Here is a 21,109-nt window from a genome sequence, read left to right on the forward strand (position 1 = left end):
GGGATATTTAAAAGCCACCGACTAATGTCGGCAGACACCCAATTTAACGTCGATCCAAGGGACGTCACACACACATTGATGAATTACCCTGCCTGTGAAACACTGGAATGACAGCTTATAGCTGGGCCAGGAATCAAACCCAGGATAGACAGCTTAGACGTGAGTGTGCGTACCTCTAGGCCATCCTGCCAGCCCTAACACGTCCCGAATATGGCCTGACAAACTATATGCCCAGACAATACTTTTTCATGGTCTGCTCCAAGAGAAATCTTCCAACAGGAAACCGAGCATATTGTGAGCACTTTGGTCGATTCATGTGGCTCTTTACCAAGATTGAATATTCACCGACGTCTCATTAATAGATAACTTCCATCAGTGACATTGTAAAATGGCCTTCTCATTGAGGTAGAGCAGTCAAAATGTATCAGAACTGGATACCGTATTCGCAATTAGTCGAATATGTGCCAACATTTGTTATTCTTCTCATCCAAGAACATGTTGAACACCATTTGCAAATACAACAGCAACAAAATGAAACCTGAGTACAAAGTTTGCTTCACTTTTATTGTTGAACTCCAGATAAAATCAAGCCCTGCAATAAAAATAATAAAAATCACAATATTGAAACATTTTTGGGTAAGGCACGATAGTTCGTTTAAGGCCTGAACCACCATTTGTGTTCGGGTATATTCTTAGGACATTTTGACCATGTATAAGTGCAAGTAGTTCGGTTAAGTTGTCGTCTATGTGCCTCGCCAGTCAGATCAGTCTTGTCGATCTTTGACTGGACAGGTTAAGATGTCCTCTTATTGGCCCATATGGAATGGGGTGAGAAAAGGGCGATATGGCACTTTTCCTTCCCACGAACAAAGAGACAAGGCTCCTCCTCCGGGCTGTCCATCAGCATCTGGTAGGTGGGTCTTGTACCATTCCCAGCTCATGATTGGTCCGCTATGCCTAGGGCAGAGAGAGCCTTCTGGCCAGAGATTGGTTAATGTCAGAGGGGGACGAAGGGCTGGTGGACACGGTTGTTTCTGGGGGGATGTGGAGATTGGTGGAGTGCCATCAGTCGATGGGGAGTAGGGAGTTGGGAAACAAAGTGCTTGCTTGCCCCTCGATCATGCTCTTACCTCTGGTACATGGCTCTCTTGCCTTGGCCCTCTTTACTCTATTGCCTCAGGACATGGCACTCCTGAATTATATTGCTGGTGGGACAGCTCCACAAACCACTCCTTGGTGTCTCACTGTGACTCTTTGGTCTGCTATCTGGTTCCACTCACTGCGCCGGTGTATATATATATATATATATATATATATATATATATATATGAGTTCAGCAACAGCCTTGGATTCTACACCCCATGCTATCCCCTCTTATTGGCCCATTTTTTGTGTGACACCTTAAGGAGTTTAGTTTATGCTGTGTCATTTACTTTCCTCTGTAAGAATTGTACCTATGTTTGGGATTTTGTTAGGTTTGTCTCCTGTAATAAATTAGACATTTATAAAGAGCACCTCTTGATTCCGCCTTTAACCTGCACCGATGGTTTGGGTTTGATTGACCCCGCAGGATTAAAAGTAAAGTAATCCTGCTTTGTAACTGGCGTGGTGCCAGCCAACGCCGAAGCATGGACCGATCGATCTTCAACATCGGTTCATGTGTAAAAGTGACCACTTGGTCGAGTCCTTGGACCCAGCCTCTAGTGTGGTCAGCAACCACTCAGATTGTGAGTATGCACTTTCCGGTGGGTGCCACCTACAGCCCTACACGACAATATAATATTAATAACAATAAAAACGACAATAACATTAATGGTTAAAACGCTTACAACTTGTAAAACTGCCACACAATTATTATTAAATACAACATCGATATAACTCATCGACATAGCTGTGCCAAAGGGAGATGAAACAAGTCAAGTTTAATATATGAGCTTTTCAGTCTGGAAGAAGCAGATCCTTCATTTCATGAAGGAAAGTTCGACCTTTGCAAGAACGTGCCTGCAGAGAAACAAAACAACAGGACAGACATACAGTGACAATTTAATTTCTTTAATGAGTTTCAAATATACATTGTGATCCTTTAAAACCATGTCCCATCCCACCATGTCTGCTCGGGATATCAAACAAATCCCTTTTTAAACTTGTTTTTTTCTGCACTTGTGACATTTTAATTTGTTTTATCATACTTGGATTCCTTCCTCTCATTTTTATGAATTTCTAATCATTCAGTAAATGGGGTCTTTTTATTCTGAATAATTCGTATGTTTGGAATTAGTACTTTTTAAAGAACCCAGATATTGCGCTTAGCTAACAATTTGTCCTATCGTTCAATGGATGGTGAAATATTTTACAGTCGTTGACAGTGTGCCAGTGCAAACACGTGAAAAATGGGTTCCCCTCTTTTTCTGTCTCCAAGAGCAAGGCACATGGAGACAATGCAAAAAGGTGAAAATTCATCCAAACTATAACGTATTTTCAAGGAAGCAGCATTTCAGCCTTGTTTCCAAATTGAGGCCAATGATGTCTGTCATGGATGTTCATGAGACACTAATAGGATACTGATAATATACATATACAAATATGTATACATATACAAATATATATATATATATATATATAATATCACCATATAAATAGTGTTACAACCCCCAAACTTGCAGGACAATCAGGACTGTACACAAGGGTAACTCAGCATTTGCCAGAATACAATCCGACAGAAAAAAAACGCAGCACTCCTATTGACGTGCCAATGCTAATCAGAGTTGCTATTGCCAAACCAATTGCATACATAAGATTTAAACATGGACGGGGCAGGAGTCATTGATTAAAAGTGAGTGATTACCAATTTTTCGAGAAACACCCTTGTGTGCACATCTTTTGTGGAAGGATGAACATTTGAAGAGCCCGTAACAACCTCTGCAATCTTCGTTGCTGCTACAGGAGCGTTCTTCAATGCCAGAGCAGGCACTCTAGGTCAGTACACAAAAGAAGAGTCAGAGTAAAACAACTCGAACAGCATAAAGCATGGGTTGTCATCATACTAACCACATGTAAACAATTGATTGCTACAACTTATTTGCAGTATATTATTCTTGCTATATAAGGTATTAGAAGGTTTGGGAAGAATCGCCAGGTTAGGAAATGATTCCAGCTGCAGAAACGCAAATATTGTATAAGCATAGTAAGAATTTATGGCATGCCCTAACATATACAAATTATACATCTTGGCATGCTTACTCAATGCACAACGATAGCAATTCCCAAAAAGGTAAAACAAGTAGAGGAAATCTCATTATTATGCATGACACTGTACTATACAATCACTTGTAGGTCTTGCCCCACTAACAAATAGCAAAATATCAAGCGTACAATGGTATATACACACACACACACACACACACACACACACACACACACACACACACACACACACACACACACACACACACACACACACACACACACACACACACACACACACACATATATATATGTGCATGGCTACAATACTGGGTCCACTTTTACACAGATGAAATGAAATGGCCTCCATTTTTAAAAATGACCTGAATGAAAAGACGATTTGCGATGGTTGAGTAAACAAGACAAAAATGGGATATTTTCGAAATAAAATGTTACATTCTCACTATGTCAATTTTTATTTCATTGTCTTTAAATTAAAATATGCTTTGATGATTAAAATTGTAATTAAATGGAATGTTTGTCGTGTATGTCTCCTGGTGTTGTTTTTTACATTTTCTAAAATTCCTTGAAATGTGCAATGCATGGCAAAATAAGTGATTCGTGCATAACGCTTGGTGTCCGCCAAATTCACAATAATTGGGATGTCAGTTTCATTTTCAAATCACGAAGGACTCGTGAAATGAACGAGGTGTGTAGGTTAAGAAATACCATAAGAAAAATGCCCTTGATTCTTATTCAATCGATTAATCAGAAAGGTATTTTTTTTCCGCGATAATCTTGTCGTATTTTTTTCATGTCCACCCCGTTATGCACGAATCACATTCCAGAAAAAGTGAAAAGAAACCCGCATCGCTCGAAATTGATTATGTGTAACGCATGTCCCGCTTGTTGTGATAGCAAAGCAGTCACTCGCTGGCAGACGACCACCCGTTTACGGATGACGTCAGAAATTGTTTTCGTGCCCGTTTCCTCCGGTGCTGCGTTATGCACAAATCCAGTGTGCGAAGTGCACTCACGTTTTCATTTTGGTGAAAACGAAGCATGTAGCAGGTCTGATGCTTCAAACTTGGATACTCCAATATTTACAGAACAGCATACTTACTGTTTCCTGAAACTTTATTTTTCCACTCAGATGCAACACTTAGTGTACCCAGTATTGTAGCCATGCACATATTATTTATGAAGGAATAAAAACAAATACCATATATACCGGTGTATAATACGCACCTGTGTATAGTACACACCCCCAACTTCCACCCTCAAAAAAAAAAAAATCATTCATTTTCAGATTACAGTAGCATGAATCTATGCATTTGTAAAGAAACTTTAAGTAGCACAAAATGAACATTTTGAAAGGAAAAAAAACCCCTCAAAATATTTAGCTATATGTAGTCAGTATTCTGTTACACACTGTTACAGATTCGTCACTTTCGCTGTTGTGGTTTTCACCCACTTGACATGTTTCTGATATTATGTATTATTATTATTTTCAAAAGGTTTATTATTCAGGAACAGCTATCTAAAGTTAAAAAGGTTAACTTAAAATGATACAGGAAATTGTGCACTGGAAAACGACGAGCGAAGGAGAGGAGTAGGTGAGAAAAGTGGAGAAGAAGGTGGTTGCTTTGCAGTCTGCAATGCACATTGTCGAGCAAGAGTCACGTACTTTTGGATTCCTGGGAAAAAGGAATTCCTGCGATAAAGTTGTTATCGCTGTGTCTGACCCTCCTGCATGTCAGGGTTGGCGTTAGATTCCGAAGAGTCATCGCTGGGTCGTGACGACTCGAGAACGAGCCAACGGCCATTTTGACTCGTGCGCTTCGCGCGTCGAGCAAACTTTCCTTGCTTTGTCAACCATTTCCACCGCATTCAGACGTATCTGTGGTGTGTGTGTGCACCGAGGCTTCTGACGATTACTTTGCGGCTCGCCGACCGTGAACCGTGAAAGTTCGTACCTGGAGGGGGCCTTTGGATTTCCCAGTCGCCGTGAGTGCGCCTTTGTGCCACTTTAACCATGTGACCCCTTTCTCCGCTTTGGGCCGCGTGCGCCTTGGTGCCGTTTTGGGCGGCGTGTCTGTGCCTGCCCTCGGAACGAGATTCTGGTTTAGAGTCGACATCGTTCCGTGGATCACTGGAGGGGACCAACTCTGAGCTCGAAGACGGGAATATAGAGACATTGGGGAAGGTTCTTTCCACTCACTTGGACACTGAGTTACCTTATGCATGCTAGCTGATGGTATAGAGAGTGCACTCTTAATTGTCATTTGTGGTAATGTTATTCCTGTGATTTATAATATATTATTGGTTTGTTCATAACCATTGGTGTGGTTTCCTTATTGATTTCGACACGGAATTAACATATTTTTCTGCCGTGGCTCCTCCCGGGTTTCGGAGGTATACCGAGACCAGGAGGTCGGGGAGGAACACGTAACAACACACATCAGTGTCCAGATGTGCATGCAATCGCGGGAGCTTCTTTGCTTCATAGAAGAAAGGAGAGAGTAGAGAGATTATTAAAACATTCTATGTTGTGGAGTTGTGGCCCTGCAAAAGGCCGTTTGGGCGTGCTTCCTCCCAGCTTCTCGGTTCCCAAATTCTTCTGCAGACTGGCAGACGGAGAGTTTGAACGCTGAAGTGTACGACCGCCTTGACATGTTGATCTTCTCTTCTCTGGAACCGGATAGAACGTATGAAGACGTTTCAGTCCGAGCTGACGTTTACGGTAATCTGCCCTATAATTTCGGATTGCTACGCAATTGCAGTCGTAAAGTAAAAGACCTTCAAAATAAACGACCGATGTGGCTTTTCAGAGCGGGAAAAGCCGTTCTATTCTATTCACATTCCGGAAGCGGCGTTGCTTTGAGCGGCAAATCCATAGAAAGCACGTAATGGTACAAAACCCGCTTCCTATCCGGGCGAACGAGCAGCAATGGCGGCCCTGCATGTCGGCGCAATTGTGCATGAGGCAATGGGGAAAACGTGCAACCGAGATCGCTTTTCGTAAATGTATTGGAAAATTGACTTGTTTTGAAGCCGAGTTTTTTTCTATCCCCGTGTATCGTACGCACCCCCAACTTTTGACTTTTTCCGATAAAAAAAGTGCGTCTTATACACCGGTATATATGGTTTTTGAATGAGATTTTCACAATAGTTCATGAAACGTGTTTTTTTTTAATAAACAAAAACTTTTTTCAAAGATCTGTTCATGACAAATTTAATCATTGTTGAACAGGTGCAGCCATTCCTAATGTATTTTATGAATATTTAAAGGATGTTGTAAATTGTACCAATTGTACAATAGGCGCCCGCGGAACTACGTAACCTCCGGTTAGTGCACCCTTCACGACAACAGTCACGTGATTGGATACGTTGAAAACAAACCACAAAAGGGCACGTGTTACAGCTTACTTCCGGTAGTCTCACCCTCATCTATAACCTACACAGGTACATTACTTATCTTAATTATCAGAGATGTCAATAAGGCACTTGTGCCAAGTTTCGAGTCTTTGAGGGCAACTTTCGAGTCTTTGAGGGCAAGTCTTGTGACTTTGAGAGCAAGTCTATCTAGTATATTCATCATGTTCATTGCACAATCTATTACATAACAACACATCATAGGACACACACACACACACACACACACACACACACACACACACACACACACACACACACACACACACACACACACACACACACACACACACACACACACACACACACACACACACACACACACACACACACACACACACACACACACACACACACACACACACACACACAGAGTTTTGATCCTGCCAAAGCAGTCTCCCGATAAGTATTACACTCCTGGATGGGACACCATTCTGATACAGGGTACTCAATGGATGGTGCAGGAATTTATAATTTAGCCACGGTGTCAACGGCAATGCACCTCCTCTTGGTAAAAGACATTCTGAGATATTTAACATCCATAAACTAATGCTAGCAGATGGAACACTTCTTTTATTCTTGTATGCAGATCGTCGCTGGTGGAGGGGCTAGAATACAAAATGGATCAAGACCTAACTGAATGAAAGGAGCAGGAGAAAGAGAGGATGTGGGGGGGACACCATCAGTTTCAACATACATGATGTATGTTGAGTGGACAAAATAGAGGGAGACTTGGAGGGATAGGGGATGAATGGAAGAATGAGAGCAAGAATGGAAGAATTATCAGAGATGTCAATAAGGCACTCGTGCCAAGTCAAAAGGCTTTGAGGGCAAGTCTCAAGTCTTTGAGAGCAGGGGTTGACACGATGAATACTACTACAGACTATCGATCACAAGAGTGGAAGGAAAGACTGGAAACTTGAAAAGAGTGCGTGTGCGTGTATGTGTGTGTGTGTAGGGGGGGGGGGGCGAATGGGGGTTAATGGGTTTGAAAGGCTGATGGTTATGGATGGCGGTTGACCTGAGAGGGTGGTGAACGGCTGTGTTGAAACCCTGGAAGGAGGAATTAAATTGAAGAGACCGACGCAGTTGGTTCCACAGCCAGGAAAGGGGAATGAATGAGTGGAGGTGAGCAGTGAGTCTGGATGTTGGGAGTTTCATCAAAATGGGGTTATTGGCACAAGGTAAACACCCTGCAGCTTCATCACGGGTGATTGCAATCATTTTGAAGGCCTTAGTTTCAACGGCATCAAGCTGAGCAAGTTGTGAAGTAGGGCGTGAGCCCAGAAAGGGGTGGGGGTGGGGGAACAGTACTCCATCAAGTTGGGCATGTAGGCCTTGTAGGTCGACAAAAGTTCAGATGTGCCAAGGATGTGCCAACGAACAACTATTTCTCCATAGCTCTCGTTATCCAGGGACTTGCCTGCAGATGGAAGTCCTATTAGGAGTAAGAACAATTATATATGTGACTTGTGCCATCCCTGTTCCCACCATGAGTTATTCGCATAACAAAAGCTTTACACTATGGGCAATCTGGACCACTCATTTTTATAACCTGCCAATTTCATTAATTATGGTTTTTTCAAGTGTGCCCTGAAAAAAATGCATTTTCATGAAACAGTTTTCTGGGACCTTGACCTTTAAGATCATTTCAGGTTTCATGTATCATACAACAGGGTAACATTCTAATGTTGAGACGAGCAATCACTCAGTGAATCAAGATGAGGCCAAAAGAGATCCAGGGATGAAAACATTCCATTATACTTTTTTTTTTTTTTTTTTTATTTATTTATTTTATTTATTTATTTTTTTTTTTTTTTTTTTTTTTTTTTTTGTTTTGTATACAAGTTCGAGGCTCGTGAAAGAGCGAACATTAATCACACAGAAAGACAAACCGACATATAAAACATATAACATCGGGAGCGGTAGACAAGATGGGGAGAGAGGGGGAAGGACACAAACACAACATTTGAGAGCAGGGACCGAGAGACATGGAGACATCGAGAGATCTGAGAGAGGGCGAGGGCTTTGGGGGGGGGGGGGGCATGGGAAGGGGGCGGTGGGAGAGGTATAAAACATATGGACACTGCCAGGACTTCCAGGAAAGAAGTTGGAATTTCAAACTTGGCAATAAAACCTTCTTCATTCACCGTTAACATACTTACTACATAGGTTAAGGTGCAAACTACTTCTACATTAAATAGAGTTGTTGGTTGACCCATCACATCTGAAGAAGGTAATTTATATGAAACATGCAAACCACCTGTTAAATTTGGCTCTAGTGCAGAAGTTGCTTCTCAGACCAGACCACAGACGACCACACTGAGATAGCAGGAAGTGTTACATGGTTTTCAAGGAACCTCCAAGAAGACCAGACATGGTGTGCGTTCTGTTATCAAGCAGCTTGCAAGCCGCTCACCTCGGAGTTTCGGAGCTCAACAACTGGAGCAAGCGATTGGAAGGTGCTTCGTTATGTTCGCTAAAATAGCTGTCGTAGTCAGATTCAAAATGATACGACAACCAATCAAATTTTCAGAAGGATACCCCTGTTATGTATACTGTACTCATAATAGTATTTTATATAGCATTTCATATATCATATGATGTTTATTATATACACAGTGACACTTATCCTATTATGATGTAAGTGCCAAAGTGTTGGCAATTCATGTCACTGGAAGCACCCGCTCCCCATGGGATTAGCCAGGAGAGTCATGGTATTATCTTTATGATTATTAATACCATAGCAGAGTACCCACACCACTGGAGATCTTGTTCCAAGTGTGCAACACATTCTTCTGACACATCCCTTTATTTCCGAGGTGTATAAGTAACAGACTGCTGCCTTCATCACTCCCAAAAATAAAATTAACCCAGGTTACTATATGAAGTAAACATATGCGAATGGCATTGCACAACCCCCCGCCCCCAAATCACCTCCCTCCCTTCCTCCAAAGGAATAAAATGTGAAGATGGGCGGATTTTTTTCTTCGTCAAATTTTGATTTAATCAAATGAAATGCACAACTTCAAGCTGCCCTCATTAATCCCTGAAAGTTTCAGCTTTCTTGATCCAATCCTCTTGGAGGAGTAGATGAAACATACATACATACAAACATACATACAATCAAATAACTGACCAAATACAGCAAAGTAGTATGACTAATTAGCGAAGAATCACTACTGCAGGGGATGTCCCAATGTGCCCCAGTTTTTTTTTATGTTGAAGACTTCAGTCACGAACTACAGACTTGGCATTTAATATGGAATTTTTTTTCTTTCTTGACTTGGGTTTACTTTCTGAACTCGGTATATCAATCTGGTGAGTTTATTTTACGCTTCGGTGATTTCTTTGTTAAAAGAACCATGTCACTGATTGTCTGTCGCAGCAAGAAGTCAATAACAGGATTATATCACAGGTGGTGTGACAAAATGTACGGACAGGTACATTTGACGATTGGCTTCACAATCGGGTATATAAGGGTTGTTGCGTTCTGTATTAGTGGAAAACAACTGCTGCACATCTACAAAAGTTATTGCCGCTTCCCCTGGAGATGGTCCGTCAACTCGACAATGCCGTTTGTCATTTAGTGGTGGCTTTACGAAATTCCGGCATGAAACAGCGTGCTATTGCTTGGCAGTATGGCATCACTCAAGGTCAGGTGTCAAAGATCCTGAAACGAAATGCTCAGAGGCGTGTCCCTACTCCAATACCGAGGCCAGGACGTCCCCGCAGAACCACAACGAGAGATGATCGCCAGCTGCACCGGTTAGTCCGCAATGGCCGTACCAAGTCAGCTAATCGGCTTAGGGCTGAGTGGCAGCAACTGACAAATGTGCCTGTATCCAGAAGGCTCGTCAACCAGCGACTGGTTCAAGCAGGCTATCGTGCCAGGCGTCCCCTGAGAAAGCCACGTCTGACCAGACAACACCGCCAGCGCCGATTGCAGTGGGCCAGAGAGCACCGTCAATGGCAGCCAGGACACTGGAATCACGTGATCTTCAGTGACGAGTCTATATTTCTGGTCTATCGTCAAGATGGCTGCATCTGAGTGCACAGACAAGTGCATGAAGCCTACAACGAAGATTGTATAGTGCCAAGAGTCCAAGCTGGAGGTGGTGGGGTGACTGTTTGGGCTGCTTTTCATGCAGGGGGCAAAACTGACCTGGTTGTTCTGAATGGAAACCTGAACCAGTTCAAGCACAAGGCCATTCTGGAAGAAACATTGCTTCCATTTGTTCGTGCAGCCTTTCGAGGAAACTTTGTCTTCCAAGATGACAATGCACGGCCTCATCGTGCTCGCATCATCCAACACTTTCTTGCTGATCGTGGTGTAGAGCATATGGAGTGGCCTGCCATGTCCCCGGATATGAATCCAATAGAGAACTTGTGGGCAGAATTAACGCATCAAATCGACAACTTGGACCAGCAGCCTGCCTCTGTGCGTGAATTGCAGCAGGCTATTGTAACTGCATGGCAAGCAATTCCTGTCCAAACCTTGGCAAATCTCGTGAACAGCATGCCTCAATGTGTCCATGCTCTCCTGAATGCTCGTGGGGGTTACTCGAAGTACTGAACTGTAATTTTACTGTCTGTAATCCCAGTAGTAATTTCACTTTTGTTTTTGTTAAAAAATTTTTTGGCTAATGTGCAAAATAAGGAGATACTTCTGGAAAACGCACAGAAGTTTAACACAGTACTGTCCATGAATCGAGTTCGACATCACTTTCAAAGATCAATTTATTTGCTTCAAAATGTCAAATGTGGTTTTTGTTTCTTTTAAAGGTCACATTAACAAAATCTAGAATAATTTCAACATAATTCCAATGAACTTTTGGTTTTAAGTCATCTTGAAAAGTAAGTTCATCCCCACAAAAAAAATATTCCATATTAAATGCCAAGTCTGTATATAGTCCTCATAAAGGCCAGGCCCTATTATCTTTCCCCTATTATGCACTTATTTTCTCACTAATTATCTCATATCAGTGAAATTCCTAACATTTTATCTTTAAGGGGAAATTATCATTTCTCTCCAAAGAATGAAAGAAAATAATTATTGTTTCATAATCCACAGCATCTAACTAAACGTAACCGCAAGTGGATTTCAAAGATTATGCTTCATTCGTTTTTGCTTCTACATTGGGGATTGTCACTTTTTTACATTGGGGATTGTCAATTTTTAACTCACCTGGAACGAAGTTCAAGGGAGCCTATGCGATGGCGCGTCGGTCCGTCAGTCAGTCTGTCTGTTTGTCAGTCCGTCTGTAAACACTTGAAACTTCTTCTCCGAAACCGCTGATGGGATTGCGACCAAATTTGGCACAAATGATATTTGTTGTGTTGTGACTAAAGTTTGTTCATGGCATTTAAAAAAAAAAAAAAAAACGGGGTATAAGGGGGTTTACTGGGGTCAAAGTGGATCCAGGTTTGACCTCCCAAGATAGGATTTTGCTTTTTCCTTTGAAACTACACACACTATTTCAATGAAACTTACCCACAACCTTCATCACCCGTGATGTACCGAAGTTTGTTCATGGCACGAAGAAAATCGAAGTTTAAAGGGGTCTATGGGGAGGTCATATTGGGTTCAGGTTTCACCCCCAAAAATGGATATTTGCTTCAAATCTGTATTTTTTTGTTTGTTTGTTTAAAATCTTATGAATACGTTACTATGATTCTACATGCTGCCATGTCTTCTAGAAACCAATAAAATTGGTTAAAAATACCTTTAGTCAGTGTAGCATACTGTGTATTCTACCAGGTGAGCACCAGGGTTAATGCCCCTATGTTTTCCATTGGGGATTGCCACTTTTTTCCATTGGGGATTGTCACTTTTTTTCATTGAGGATTGTCAGATTTTCATTGGGAATTGTCACTTTTCTTTTTTTCTTTTACATCACAGATTGTCATAGATTGTTTTACATTGGGGATTGTTACAGATTTTTTTTTTACATTGGGGATTGTCACAGATTTTTTTTACATTGGGAATTGTCACAGATTTTTTTATATTGGGGATTGTCACAGATTTTTTTACATTGGGGATTGTCACACATTTTTTTACATTGGGGATTGTCACACATTTTTTTACATTGGGGATTGTCACACATTTTTTTACATTGGGGATTGTCACAGATTTTTTTACATTGGGGATTGTCACAGATTTTTTTATATTGGGGATTGTCACAGATTTTTTTTACATTGGGAATTGTCACAGATTTTTTTATATTGGGGATTGTCACAGATTTTTTTACATTGGGGATTGTCACACATTTTTTTTACATTGGGGATTGTCACAGACTTTTTTACATTGGGGATAGTCACTTTTATTATTTTGGTGATTGTCACTTTTATTACATTGGGGATTGTCACAGATTTTTTTTCATTGGGAATTGTCACATTTTTTTTATTTTTTTTGCATCACAGATTGTCACAGATTGTTTTACATTGGGGATTGTCACAGATTGTTTTACATTGGGGATTGTCACAGATTGTTTTACATTGGGGATTGTCACAGATTGTTTTACATTGGGGATTGTCAGATTGTTTTACATTGGGGATTGTCACAGATTGTTTTACATTGGGGATTGTCAGATTGTTTTACATTGGGGATCGTCACAGACTTTTTTACATTGGGGATTGTTAGATTTTTCTAGATTGGGGATTGTTAGATTATTTTACATTGGGGATTGTTACAGATTATTTTCCATTGGGGATTGTTTCAGATTATTTTACATTGGGGATTGTTACAGATTATTTTACAATGGGGATTGTCAGATTATTTTACATTGGGGATTGTTACAGATTATTTTCCATTGGGGATTGTTTCAGATTATTTTACATTGGGGATTGTTACAGATTATTTTACATTGGGGATTGTCAGATTGTTTTACATTGGGGATCGTCACAGACTTTTTTACATTGGGGATTGTTAGATTTTTCTAGATTGGGGATTGTTAGATTATTTTACATTGGGGATTGTTACAGATTATTTTCCATTGGGGATTGTTTCAGATTATTTTACATTGGGGATTGTTACAGATTATTTTACAATGGGGATTGTTCCAGATTGTTTTACATTGGGGATTGTCACAGATTATTTTCCATTGGGGATTGTCACAGATTATTTTCCATTGGGGATTGTTGCAGATTATTTTCCATTGGGGATTATTACAGATTATTTTACATTGGGGATTGTCACAGATTATTTTCCATTGGGGATTGTTACAGATTATTTTACAATGGGGATTGTTCCAGATTGTTTTACATTGGGGATTGTCACAGATTGTTTTACATTGGGGATTGTCACAGACTTTTTTACATTGGGGATTGTTAGATTTTTCTACATTGGGGATTGTTAGATTATTTTACATTGGGGATTGTCACATATTTTTTTAAATTGGGGATTGTTCCAGATTATTTTACATTGGGGATTGTTCCAGATTATTTTACATTGGGGATTGTTACAGATTATTTTACAATGGGGATTGTTCCAGATTATTTTACATTGGGGATTGTTACAGATTATTTTACATTGGGGATTGTTACAGATTATTTTACATTGGGGATTGTTACAGATTATTTTACATTGGGGATTGTTACAGATTATTTTACATTGGGGATTGTTACAGATTATTTTACAATGGGGATTGTTCCAGATTATTTTACATTGGGGATTATTACAGATTATTTTACATTGGGGATTGTTACAGATTATTTTACATTGGGGATTGTTACAGATTATTTTCCATTGGGGATTGTTACAGATTATTTTACATTGGGGATTGTTACAGATTATTTTACATTGGGGATTGTTACAGATTATTTTACATTGGGGATTGTTACAGATTATTTTACATTGGGGATTGTTACAGATTATTTTACATTGGGGATTGTTACAGATTATTTTACATTGGGGATTGTTACAGATTATTTTCCATTGGGGATTGTTACAGATTATTTTACATTGGGGATTGTTACAGATTATTTTACATTGGGGATTGTTACAGATTATTTTACATTGGGGATTGTTACAGATTATTTTACATTGGGGATTGTTACAGATTATTTTACAATGGGGATTGTTGCAGATTATTTTCCATTGGGGATTGTCACAGATTATTTTCCATTGGGGATTGTTACAGATTATTTTACATTGGGGATTGTTCCAGATTATTTTACATTGGGGATTGTTCCAGATTATTTTCCATTGGGGATTGTCACAGATTGTTTTCCATTGGGGATTGTTACAGATTATTTTACAATGGGGATTGTTACAGATTATTTTACATTGGGGATTGTTCCAGATTATTTTACATTCGGGATTATTACAGATTATTTTACAATGGGGATTGTTCCAGATTATTTTACATTGGGGATTGTCACAGATTATTTTACATTGGGGATTGTCACAGATTATTTTACATTGGGGATTATTACAGATTATTTTACAATGGGGATTGTTACAGATTATTTTACATTGGGGATTGTTACCGATTATTTTACATTGGGGATTGTCACAGATTATTTTACATTGGGGATTGTTTCAGATTATTTTACATTGGGGATTGTTACAGATTATTTTACATTGGGGATTGTTACAGATTTTTTTTACATTGGGGATTGTCACAGATTTTTTTTACATTGGGAATTGTCACAGATTTTTTTACATTGGGGATTGTCACAGATTTTTTTACATTGGGGATTGTCACACATTTTTTTACATTGGGGATTGTCACAGATTTTTTTACATTGGGGATTGTCACAGATTTTTTTATATTGGGGATTGTCACAGATTTTTTTTACATTGGGAATTGTCACAGATTTTTTTATATTGGGGATTGTCACAGATTTTTTTACATTGGGGATTGTCACACATTTTTTTTACATTGGGGATTGTCACAGACTTTTTTACATTGGGGATAGTCACTTTTATTATTTTGGTGATTGTCACTTTTATTACATTGGGGATTGTCACAGATTTTTTTTCATTGGGAATTGTCACATTTTTTATATATTTTTTGCATCACAGATTGTCACAGATTGTTTTACATTGGGGATTGTCACAGATTGTTTTACATTGGGGATTGTCACAGATTGTTTTACATTGGGGATTGTCACAGATTGTTTTACATTGGGGATCGTCACAGATTGTTTTACATTGGGGATCGTCACAGACTTTTTTACATTGGGGATTGTTAGATTTTTCTAGATTGGGGATTGTTAGATTATTTTACATTGGGGATTGTTACAGATTATTTTCCATTGGGGATTGTTTCAGATTATTTTACATTGGGGATTGTTACAGATTATTTTACAATGGGGATTGTTCCAGATTGTTTTACATTGGGGATTGTCACAGATTATTTTCCATTGGGGATTGTCACAGATTATTTTCCATTGGGGATTGTTGCAGATTATTTTCCATTGGGGATTATTACAGATTATTTTACATTGGGGATTGTCACAGATTATTTTCCATTGGGGATTGTTACAGATTATTTTACAATGGGGATTGTTCCAGATTGTTTTACATTGGGGATTGTCACAGATTGTTTTACATTGGGGATTGTCACAGATTGTTTTACATTGGGGATTGTTAGATTTTTCTACATTGGGGATTGTTAGATTATTTTACATTGGGGATTGTCACATATTTTTTTAAATTGGGGATTGTTACAGATTATTTTACATTGGGGATTGTTCCAGATTATTTTACATTGGGGATTGTTCCAGATTATTTTACATTGGGGATTGTTACAGATTATTTTACATTGGGGATTGTTACAGATTATTTTACATTGGGGATTGTTACAGATTATTTTACATTGGGGATTGTTACAGATTATTTTACATTGGGGATTGTTCCAGATTATTTTACATTGGGGATTGTTCCAGATTATTTTACATTGGGGATTGTTACAGATTATTTTACAATGGGGATTGTTCCAGATTATTTTACATTGGGGATTGTTACAGATTATTTTACATTGGGGATTGTTACAGATTATTTTACATTGGGGATTGTTACAGATTATTTTACATTGGGGATTGTTACAGATTATTTTACAATGGGGATTGTTCCAGATTATTTTACATTGGGGATTGTCACAGATTATATTACATTGGGGATTGTTTCAGATTATTTTACATTGGGGATTGTTACAGATTATTTTACATTGGGGATTGTCACAGATTATTTTACATTGGGGATTATTACAGATTATTTTACAATGGGGATTGTTCCAGATTATTTTACAATGGGGATTGTTACAGATTATTTTACATTGGGGATTGTTACCGATTATTTTACATTGGGGATTGTCACAGATTATTTTACATTGGGGATTGTTTCAGATTATTTTACATTGGGGATTGTCAGATTATTTTACATTGGGGATTGTTACAGATTATTTTACATTGGGGATTGTTACAGATTATTTTACATTGGGGATTGTTAGATTATTTTACATTTGGGATTGTCACTTTTTTTTACATTGGGGATTGTCACTTTTTTACATTGGGGATTGTCACTTTTTTATATTTGGGATTGTCACTTTTTTATATTGGGGATTGTCACAGATTTTTTTACATTGGGGATTGTTACTTTTTATGTTGGGGATTGTCACAGACTTTTTTACATTGGGAATTGTCACTTTTATTACATTGGGGATTGTCACTTTTATTACATTGGGGATTGTCACTTTTATTACATTGGGGATTGTCACTTTTTTACATTGGGGATTGTCACTTTTTTACATTGGGGATTGTCACTTTTTTACATTGGGGATTGTCACTTTTTTACATTGGGGATTGTCACTTTTTTACATGGAGGATTGTCACTTTTTTACATGGAGGATTGTCACTTTTTTACATTGGGGATTGTCACTTTTTTACATTGGGGATTGTCACTTTTTTACATTGGGGATTGTCACAGATTTTTTTTACATTGGGGATTGTTCGATTTTTTACATGGGGGATTGTTACTTTTTTACTTTGGGGATTGTCACAGATTTTTATTACATTGGGGATTGTCACAGATTTTTTTTTACATTGGGGATTTTCACTTTTTTATGTTGGGGATTGTCACTTTTTATGTTGGGGATTGTTACTTTTTATGTTGGGGATTGTCACAGATTTTTTTTACATTGGGGATTGTCACAGATTTTTTTTACATTGGGGATTGTCACATTTTTATGTTGGGGATTCTCACAGATTTTTTTTACATTGGGGATTGTTACTTTTTATGTTGGGGATTGTCACAGATTTTTTTTACATTGGGGATTGTCACATTTTAATGTTGGGGATTCTCACAGATTTTTTTTACATTGGGGATTGTTACTTTTTATGTTGGGGATTGTCACAGATTTTTTTTACATTGGGGATTGTTACTTTTTTATGTTGGGGATTGTCACAGATTTTTTTTACATTGGGGATTGTCACAGATTTTTTTTACATTGGGGATTGTTACTTTTTTATGTTGGGGATTGACAGATTTTTTTTACATTGGGGATTGTCAGATTTTGTACATTAAATAATAAACAAGGAATCCAACATTTATTAAAGTGAAACGTTCTGAGTTGTTGCAGTGCGCACAGAAGCAAGCACTCACCTCGTCCATGTTGAATGCTCCATGCAATGGGTAACTCGGGTGGGAATGTCTGCTGCCACCAATCCCCTGGCGAGAGCCACGCCGAAAGCCCCTTAGGAAAAGGTCTCCTTTCCCGAGCCTCAGTCCGCGGTCTTCCCGTAGACCCTCCCGATCTTCCCAGGCGCCCAACACTCCGCCAGGTTCACGTTCATCGTCGCTCCGCTCCTCGGACCGGTTCGTCCTGAGACGGACATGTGACGGCGCCGAATCGGAGGACGGGGACACGAGGTCCCACACTTTCCTGGTCGGGCGTCCAGAGCGAGGGGCAGCGGCAGTGCACGCGCACAGGACTCCGCACATGGAAAGGACGAAGATCGATGTCATCGCCGTTCTGGAACCTATGAGAGCGAAAAGACCAGAACGCAGATCATTAGCATATTAATTAGCAGATGCTGCTTAAAGTTTGCAAAGTGAACCGGTAAGTTAACTTCCTTTAATCTTGCCCACCTCGCTGTCCGATGGTGGTGAAATAAATAAATACAAAAAAAAAAAAAACTCCGGTGGTCACGACGTTTTGGGATCCAATGCCTCCCGATTTATTAGAGAGATCGGTTTGACGTCACGCGCGACAACCTCGAAAGTCCACGCTGATTGGTCGAGCGGCTTCGCGGTAAATTTGCTTGCGCGATGCAGGGGGAGGATCGTCATGGAGCACCTGGCGCATTGCATCCCATAAGTTACGGGAAGACGACAATCGCAAGTAGTTCGTGACGTTATAATTGCATTTTCAGTTGTTTACGTGTAAATCGTGCAGACAGTCGTGACATTCTCGCTTTCACTAAAAGGAAATGTCGGAAACAGCGAAACCTTTGTCCTGCTTTTTAATCCCCTGTTCATGACACACAGAGGGAATCTTTTCGGAAAAATACGTTGACGAATCCCCTTTCCCGTAATGTTGACTCTTTATCCTTCGCATGCATTTGGAATAGGAGGGCAGGAGAGGGAGAATGCGCGGCCATTTCGTCATGGCCGCTTGTACAAGGTGATGGTGCTCAATGCACACCTTTACCTGCGTGTTCTTCGGCTCCGATCGGAAGGTACACCTGCTCCAAATGTAACTAGAGGTCCACGTGATGCGAATGCATGTATACGCACGGTGCAGGAAATGTGACGTAAGCTCACTTCGGTGACGATAATAATCCGTGGTCACGTGACTTACGTAATCGCAGAAGCAAAGGAAGTCCTCGGTAGGGGCAACACCTCCGTAGGGGCAACACCTCGGGAGGGGCAACACCTCGGTAGGGTCCGTGCTCCGGTCAATAAATCGTCGTCGCTCCTTGTGAGTACGTGCTTCATTCAACGTCGACAAACTCTCACCTGTCACCAGGATGAACGAAAGGCTTTCACATGCACGCCCAGGTGCCCTCGGGGCATGACTCATTGAGAAATCCTGGTAGAGCAGCTCACCTGTAATTGCAATTCCTATCAGGAAATGAAAGATAATTATGGGTGAGCATCAAGGTACATTATTATGAATATTATGGAATGTGAACGCGCCTTGGGTAAAGCAGTGTAGATATGTATAATGGAATGTATTAATGACTTTGAACACCTGTGCTCACCTTGCAGATATTTGACCCATCATACACTGCGCTGCACCAACCCCAGTATGGTCATCCATAGACACACATGTACCTGTACCTCCAATGCATCCAGGTACCGGTACACCTATCTAAATTCCATTTTAAGTCCGTTGCCTCTACCTTTCCAGGGAGATCATTCTGTCCCAACTTCCTTATATTGTCCTAACTCTCATCTTTACCCTCAAGCTATGGACACTGGACCTAACATCGTCCGCTCTGCTGAAAAACTGCACTGCACTGATCTTATCCACATCCTTTGTCATCTTCAACACCTCTGTCATATCCACTCCTCGTCTCCTCCTTTCTCCTGTATAAATCCCTGTCTCCTTCAAACGTTCCTCGTCGCTTAGTTGAGCTCGTCCAGTAATCGATCTCGTACACAGAACCCTGTCTATGGCAGCTACATCTTTCTTCAGATGTGGTGACCAAAACTGATCACGATATTCTACATGTGACCTCACTAAATTCCCTTACAGTGTTCACACTACCTCCTATCTATATTATAATAGCCGTAGATGATTCTGTCTGTCTGTCTGTCTGTCTGTCTGTCTGTTGGGCGTCTGTCCAGGGTTTGGCTTACTCGGTTTGCAGAGTTGCTCCACCCATAGCTCCACCCATTCTGGGAGAGGCTTCGCTTCATATAAACAAATATCCACCATTTTATTAACTCGCATAACTTTGAGGCCTGTTTTGTAGGCCCGTGGTGTCTTGCTCTCTCTCCCAGTTTTATTTCAAATCAAATTCGATATATCATTTCACTTTTCACAGTCGCTAACATAGTTTTAGACTCGGTTGAAAAAACAACGGGAAGAAAATCCGATGAAAGTTGCCCTTTATAGAACGAAATGAATTCTCAAAGGCCTGTAACTTCAAGGCCATTGAGTCTCTCTCACGCCTTTATCTCCAATCTAACTCACCATCTGATTTCATTTTTATCGATGGTTTTGGACTCGGTGTCAGCAACGTGGGAAAATGCAGAGATATATTTTTTAAAATACACCATATCACCGCCCACCGCCCAACCGCCAACAACCGCCAACAACCGCCCAATATGTATCATACACCGCCCAACATGTATCATACACCGCCCAACATGACAGACGGCAACATGTCGACATTATCGCTTTTTCTTTAAACCGAGTGAACCGAGCCAAACCGAATAAACCGAGTGAATTCACCGTTTACTTTTGATGACAGTCGTCACAAAACGACATATATTTCTTCGTTTTTATTTCATTCAACATTATTAGCCGGAAGTAAA

The 21,109-nt window shown here is 40.0% G+C and overlaps 1 protein-coding gene across 2 annotated transcripts; it reads right to left on the reverse strand.

Annotated features, from left to right (window-relative positions):
- Nucleotides 1-544: 544 nt before the first annotated feature.
- LOC144894305 (uncharacterized) lies at nucleotides 545-19,584 on the reverse strand. Of its 2 annotated transcripts, none has more exons than XM_078786859.1 (4): nucleotides 18,713-18,767; nucleotides 18,227-18,603; nucleotides 2,846-2,972; nucleotides 545-2,001 (listed from the first exon to the last, which is right to left on the reverse strand). In XM_078786859.1, exons 2-4 carry the CDS (start codon nucleotides 18,587-18,589, stop codon nucleotides 1,967-1,969), a joined length of 525 nt encoding a protein of 174 aa, XP_078642985.1. In that variant the 5' UTR covers nucleotides 18,590-18,603; nucleotides 18,713-18,767; the 3' UTR covers nucleotides 545-1,966. The 2 variants fall into 2 exon arrangements, with proteins under 2 accessions (XP_078642985.1, XP_078642984.1); XM_078786858.1 differs by lacking the exon at nucleotides 18,713-18,767 and adding an exon at nucleotides 19,425-19,584 and having other exon boundaries at nucleotides 546-2,001.
- Between the last annotated feature and the right edge of the window lie 1,525 nt (nucleotides 19,585-21,109).

This window comes from Myxine glutinosa, chromosome 11 (assembly GCF_964187855.1).
Source record: "Myxine glutinosa chromosome 11, kmMyxGlut1.1, whole genome shotgun sequence".
NCBI classification, from domain to species: domain Eukaryota; kingdom Metazoa; phylum Chordata; class Myxini; order Myxiniformes; family Myxinidae; genus Myxine; species Myxine glutinosa.